Here is a 6,000-nt window from a genome sequence, read left to right as displayed (position 1 = left end):
GTAAATTTCTGGGACTAAAGTGTGAGAAAGCAGGGCAGTAGCTCTTTTTCTGCCTAGAGCCAACTAGCTTGGAGGACTTGAGACCCCCAACCTGACTTCTTCCCTTATGGTTTATGGAACGGAGCATATAAGGTTTTCTGCGAAGATTAAATGAGTACACGTGAAAGTAGTTTGAAACTCGCCGGACGTGTACAACTGGCAGGTATTGTCAGTTTGACCATGAAAAGCATCTTTCAAAAGTTAGATGGTTTTCTCTGGTTATGAAAAAAGATTTGTTTTTATTAGACCTTGTCTCTAATGTGAAAACAGGAGCTATTAATCAATGTGGTCTGTAGTTGAGTGTGGTGAGTTAAAATTTGCAGTAAAATAACTTAGGGAGGAAACATACAACGCGGTCCTTAATATTCACATTCAGTTTGCAAGTTCCAAGAAGGCAGACCTGAAAGTTGAGGATCAAGCGCTGATGTTGGACTTTCAGCAGGGTCCCTGGGTGCCTTTCACAGAGGAAAAGAATCTGTGTAGGCAGAAGACCCACGCTCCAATTCTTTATACTCTTTTCAATGCTTGGGCAGGCCTATCTCAGGATTTTGGACAGGAATAAGGCTCAGCCAACAAAAAGGGCCTTACTATGTGCCCGCTACCTTGTGTTATAATCAAATGTTTCTTTGGGTTCCTTCTCAGTCCCCATTATACCTCCTCTGTGTTGCTAAAAGTCCTCTGACTCTGAGAATGTGATGAGTGTTCCACGTGACAACTTTATCATCCTTAATCACTGCCTTGGTCACTCAGCCAATCTCTGATTTGAGCCACCCATCAGGCCTTGCTTCCCAAGCTTTTCAGGAACCTCGGTATATAAGCGGCACATGGGGTAAACTTATGGAGGGCAAACCTTTGCAGACATTTCCAAATGCAGCAAGCAAAAGAAAACAAAACCCCTAAACTGCTGAGTCATCACATGAAAGCAGTAGCCCCTCAGAGCTGACATTTGCCACCTTATTAATTATGGGAAGCAGATACAGAGGGGTAAAGTGATTTGACCAGGAATCTATCCCACACCTCAAAGGATAGGTCACTGCTACAGTGTACAGGAGAGATGGTGGCAGTGGGAGGGACAGGAGGGGACATGATTAAATAGATCTAGTAAAAATACTTTGGTGGTGGCAGCGGCAGCCTTTGCTCCTCCCGCTGTATCTTTTTAAAAGAGATCCTACTTCCGCGACAAAGGCAATATAACCTAACTCAATATTTCCTGAGATTGCCGGATGCTAAGAATTGCTCAAGAACACTTGTTATACACACATTCTCGGGACACTCCATTGGAGTTCGATAGGTCTAGGACAGGACCTGGGAACAATCACCGTGAGCAATTCTTACAAGTTAGGGTGTTTCAATAAAAAAGTGTTAAAAGAGTACAAATTAGGATGTTATAACAAAAATAATTCAGGATACCGTTTTGTGCAGTCTTAAGCTTAATGATAGTATCATCCCCCCTACCACATAACAGACAACTAAAAACCCTGTCCTACAGAAACGTCCTTTTTCCTCCTCGTTCCTTACGTCTTTTATCTGTCACCATCCCTAACACAGAGCTGGAGTAGTTTTCCTCCATCCTAGCTCCGCGAGAAACAGGCTCTACGCGGAACCGGTTGGGCCCGGGGCCACGTCCCTGTCCGCCGGCCGTCCGCTCCCGTGCCGCGCTCCCATTGGCTGGAAGTTCCCTCGTCCGGAGCCCGAGCGGTCCCTACTCGCCACGCCAGCCCATCCGAATCCGCCCGCCCAGGGGGCGGGGCCCGGAGGGCGGGGCGGAAGGAGGGGCGGGGCCTCGTGGCGCTGGAGACGTACGGGTGGCCTATGGCGCGGGAGGGAGTCCGCGGCCGCGCCCCGCGAGGCCGGGCAGGGGCCGGGCCAATCCGGGCGACCGGACGGGCGAACGTGGGGCCTGGCCGGCCGTGCCCGAGGTGCTGGGGGTGTGGGGACAATGGGCCAGTTCCTGGTGCGTCACGAGGGAGTTCCTTAAAGGGGAAGTGAGCGGAGCTACTGGGCAGACGTGGGGTGCGGTGGTCGGCGGGGAAGGGCCCCCGCGTTTGTAAATAATGCCCGCGGCGCCCGCGCGACCATGCAATGGCGAGCGCTCGTCCTGGGGCTGGTGCTCCTCCGGCTTGGCCTCCACGGAGTGCTGTGGCTCGTCTTCGGGCTGGGGCCCAGCATGGGCTTCTACCAGCGCTTCCCGCTCAGCTTCGGCTTCCAGCGCTTGAGGGGCCCCGACGGCTCCGCGTCTCCCGCCTCGGGGCCCGCGGGCCGGCCCGGGACGCCCGGGGGGCCGTCGGGGCCATCGTGGCTGCAGCCGCAGGTCCCTGGGCCGGCGGCGGGGCGGCGGCGGGCTCCGCGGCGGCCCGAGCCGGACGTCTGTGGCCCGGGCCACTGGGGCTACGTGCTGGGCGGCCGGGGCCGCGGCCGGGACGAGTATGAGAAGCGCTACAGCGGCGCCTTCCCGCCGCAGCTGCGCGCCCAGATGCGCGACCTGGCGCGGGGCATGTTCGTGTTCGGCTACGACAACTACATGGCGCACGCCTTCCCCGAGGACGAGCTCAACCCCATCCACTGCCGCGGCCGAGGACCCGACCGCGGGGACCCGTGAGTAGCCTGCGCCGGCCCGACGCCCAGGACCGCGCGCCGCACGCGCTTCCTTCCGTTCTCCTGGTGGGTGCAGCCTTCCGTCCTCCGGGTCCCCCCATTGGTGCCCGGGCGTTTAGGGTCTTGGGGGCAGCGCCCGTCCGTCCGGCGCCTCGGCTGACCCGCTTTGAGGTCGGCCTGGGCTGGGGGTTGCGTGGACGGCCCGGTGGCTGTCCTTCTCTTGCTTCTCCCGGAATCTCTGTTACTGGACAGCTGTCAGCGCAGTCTCTTTTACAGATGGGGAAACTGAGGCCCAGAGACCGGAAGGGACAGTGGCAGTACCGAGGGGTGGCTTGGGGAGCCTTAGACTTCCATCTCCAACCCTTTCTCCAGGTGAAGGTCAAATCAAAATGAAATCCCTTGTAAATGCAGCTTCGAAACGGCACTTATCTCCCCCCACCTAGTCAACTCCAACTTTACTGTATAAAAATATAAAAATTCAGGAGTTGATCCTGAGAAGGGACTTTTTAAAGCCATCCAGTGAGTTTGAGGCAGAGCGGGGCTACAGCCTTTCTCCTTTATCACAGGGGCCGCTCCCTAGGCTGAGGACGGTTAGGTGGAAGGGAGAGAGAGAGGCTGGGTGGCCCAGATTTGGGGTCCTGATGCTCAAGATGACATTCCTTGCTCTGTAGGGTCTGTCCCATAAATTCCCCCACCCTGGTGGCAGGGCTGTCAGGGAAGATCTGCCAGTCTTCCCCTTCCATCAGCCGTGTTTGCAGAGGCTGAGCTTCAAGGGTTACTGCTGTTGACATCAGAGTCCAAGAGGACAGCACACCCAGCTAAGGACCTCCTAGCTGGAGGGAACCGGTGTGCCTTGACACTGACCCTGTTAGACTGGATATGACTGCCTTTCTCTTGGCCGCTCCCCTCAGTTGGCAGTGGAGGAGTCGGGCTGCTTGGTCCCTTTGGACATTTGAGGCCTGTGTTTTCCTTCACCTGATGAAAAGCAGCAGAGTCCAGTCCTTAGGTCCTAAAAAGGAAGCCCACACACTAAAGGGACTTAAAGAGTTTTAGACATGGTTGGATTATCTACAGATTCTTGTCTTAAATTGCATTTGGAGAGCATGATTTTTAGTGAAGCCAGGGGGACATCCTAGGTTAGCTTAAAAAGACTTGGCCTTTTTAAAGTTGTAGGAAACTGATGAGTTATATTTTTCATGTTTCACTGTATCAGGCTTTATACATAGAAATGTATTTTCTATCTCAATTTTTTTTTTTTTTTTGAGAAAAATTTTAAGTAAGTTTTTGCTTAACTAGTTTTCTTTGCTTGGGGATGCCATCTGCTAATGAGTGGTTTGGTTTGACCAGTGACAGTCTGGATAAGTTGAGGTCAGGTTGCCTTGAGACAGATATGTTGGTTTTGGAAAGATGGAGTTAGAGATATTGAGGGGATGCCATGTGGGAAGGGTTGTGCCCTTTTGGTTGGTCAGCCTTGGTGTCTTTGAGGAAGTGAAAGAGCTCTGGGGTTATGGTAGCCTTGAGTAGACCCTCACACTGGCCGCTTGTAAAGAGTGGAAAGTTAATTTTTCTTATTCCTTTTCCTTTCACTTAACTCCTCTCAGACTTTAGTGTTTTCAGGAAAAGGGCAGGCCACCTTTACATCCCTGAAATAAATAACTGGTAATAAAAAATCTTTCAGATATTTATTTTAAGCAGATGTATTCTAATGATTACTGTCAAGTGAATTCTAATGATTCACTTAAAAAAGAGAGTAACTTAGCCATTAGAATATTGTGTAAAAAGTACAGAAACAAAATATGAGTGCTAAATGTGCCTGTCTTTTCTTTTTGGTCACATTTACTTGAGGCTTATCTTGCCTGTCTTGTTTGACTGGCGGTAGGGTGACGAGTATTGACATGAAGTAAATAAAACCGGAACACTTTTTTAAAAATAGCAAACGTTTCTGTCCAGCTACAGATCACTATGCAAACTCAGTTCCTCTCACATCCCCGATTTGGGTTGGAGGATCCAAATTCAAAAGTTTCATCAAGTAAGTCTGGATATTAAAATTTTGCAGTCTCACGAATAATAACGTTAGTTCAGACCTTGGGTGCCTGACCCTTCTTTGTTTTCTCCCCAACCATTTTGCTATTCAAACAAAAAAGCAAATCAAACCAAACCGATGCTGGCCCCCAAACCGACTCGTTCCTAGGCACCCCTAGTTTAAGATGGCCTCCTCTGCATTCCCCTTTCTTCCTAAAATCTTGGCTTCCTTCAGGGTCAGGCTCAAGTCTTTTTCCATGACGCCATTGAACTGTTTGAAGATGACTGTCCTTGATCTACTCAGTTCTCCTTTCGGTTCCTTTCCTTTGAGCTGCTTTTCCACGTTTTAATATCGTGTGAGACTTGAGTACTGTTGTGTGTTCACCTTCCTTTCCCTTTGTCTTGTCTCCCCAGATTGTCAATCCCTGGAACACAGGGACTGTTTCTTATATTACCTCTGTGCCTACACAGCACCAGGTAGATTTCTGAACAGCTGTTACAGGTTAAGTATATGTGGAATTTTTTTTTTCTTTTTTACACATGCGTTTAATTTTGAACGTGCTATGTTAGCATTATGTTAGCTGCATCGCCAAAAATTTTCTGTGAAAGGCCATAGTTTTCTCCATCTTCTCTGTTTGGGGGTAATAAGAACCTTAAAAATGCAGAGTGGGGTGAATGTCACGAACAGTCACACAGGGTAACTTAAGTGGAGAGCCATCGTGGTTCGGCAGCTGGTTATGTGGAAAGATGGACACTTTTGAACCCAGCCTTGTACCTGAAGTTTGAGTTCTTGGTCAGGCTGGCCATAGATCAAGAAGATTTTCACAGGACAGACAGATCACAGTCTCGCCTGCACGGTGGGCTGGCCTCAATGGACGCCCAGTAATCTGGCGCTGTAAGGCCGACAGGCTTCTGTGGAGTCTCTTGTTTCCTTCCTCCCCTCCCCATTTTTCTTTTTTCTATTTTGGCACATTTTGAAAGAGTGTGTAACAATGATCTGGTAGAAAAGAATTTGGAAGTGTTTTCATGAACGCCTTAGATCTTTGAGTGGATTTGTCTGAGTGGAGAGAAGGAACCACCAGTTACTACAAACACGTTTTTTCTTGTGCCAACTCTTATAATTGTTCTTTGTCGTGGCTGCTTGGGCGTTCTTTTGAGAAGTGTTTTAAAACTGGGTCCGTTGTAGTTATAGCCTGAAAGGAAGAGCACGGTAAACCATGGGAAGGAGTGCAGTGCTCCAGATTAGTCATCCCTTCCAGGGCCGGTGCAGGTGGAAAGGGCGATACGCCACAGAGGAGGGTCCCTCAGGGGAAGCTCGTCACACGGGGTTCACCCAGCATCCAG

At 50.3% G+C, this 6,000-nt stretch overlaps 1 protein-coding gene across 4 annotated transcripts in view; it reads left to right on the top strand.

Moving 5' to 3' along the window:
* Positions 1-202: 202 nt before the first annotated feature.
* Positions 203-6,000, top strand: part of EDEM1 (ER degradation enhancing alpha-mannosidase like protein 1) — a 28,193-nt gene continuing 22,395 nt past the window's right edge. Inside the window, exons 1-2 of one of the 4 annotated variants that reach the window (XM_082345760.1) lie at positions 203-2,634; positions 5,071-5,133. In XM_082345760.1, coding sequence (XP_082201886.1) covers positions 2,117-2,634; positions 5,071-5,133 — 581 coding nt within the window. In that variant the 5' untranslated portion in view covers positions 203-2,116. The remainder of the gene's footprint in view (positions 2,635-5,070; positions 5,134-6,000) is intronic. The other 3 variants (XM_082345758.1, XM_082345761.1, XM_082345759.1) reach the window with 3 other exon arrangements.

Source organism: Balaenoptera borealis, assembly GCF_965194805.1.
Source record: "Balaenoptera borealis genome assembly, chromosome: 12".
Taxonomy (NCBI): domain Eukaryota; kingdom Metazoa; phylum Chordata; class Mammalia; order Artiodactyla; family Balaenopteridae; genus Balaenoptera; species Balaenoptera borealis.
Note: the sequence above shows the minus strand (reverse complement) of the source record. Positions and strands in the feature narration are given on the sequence as shown.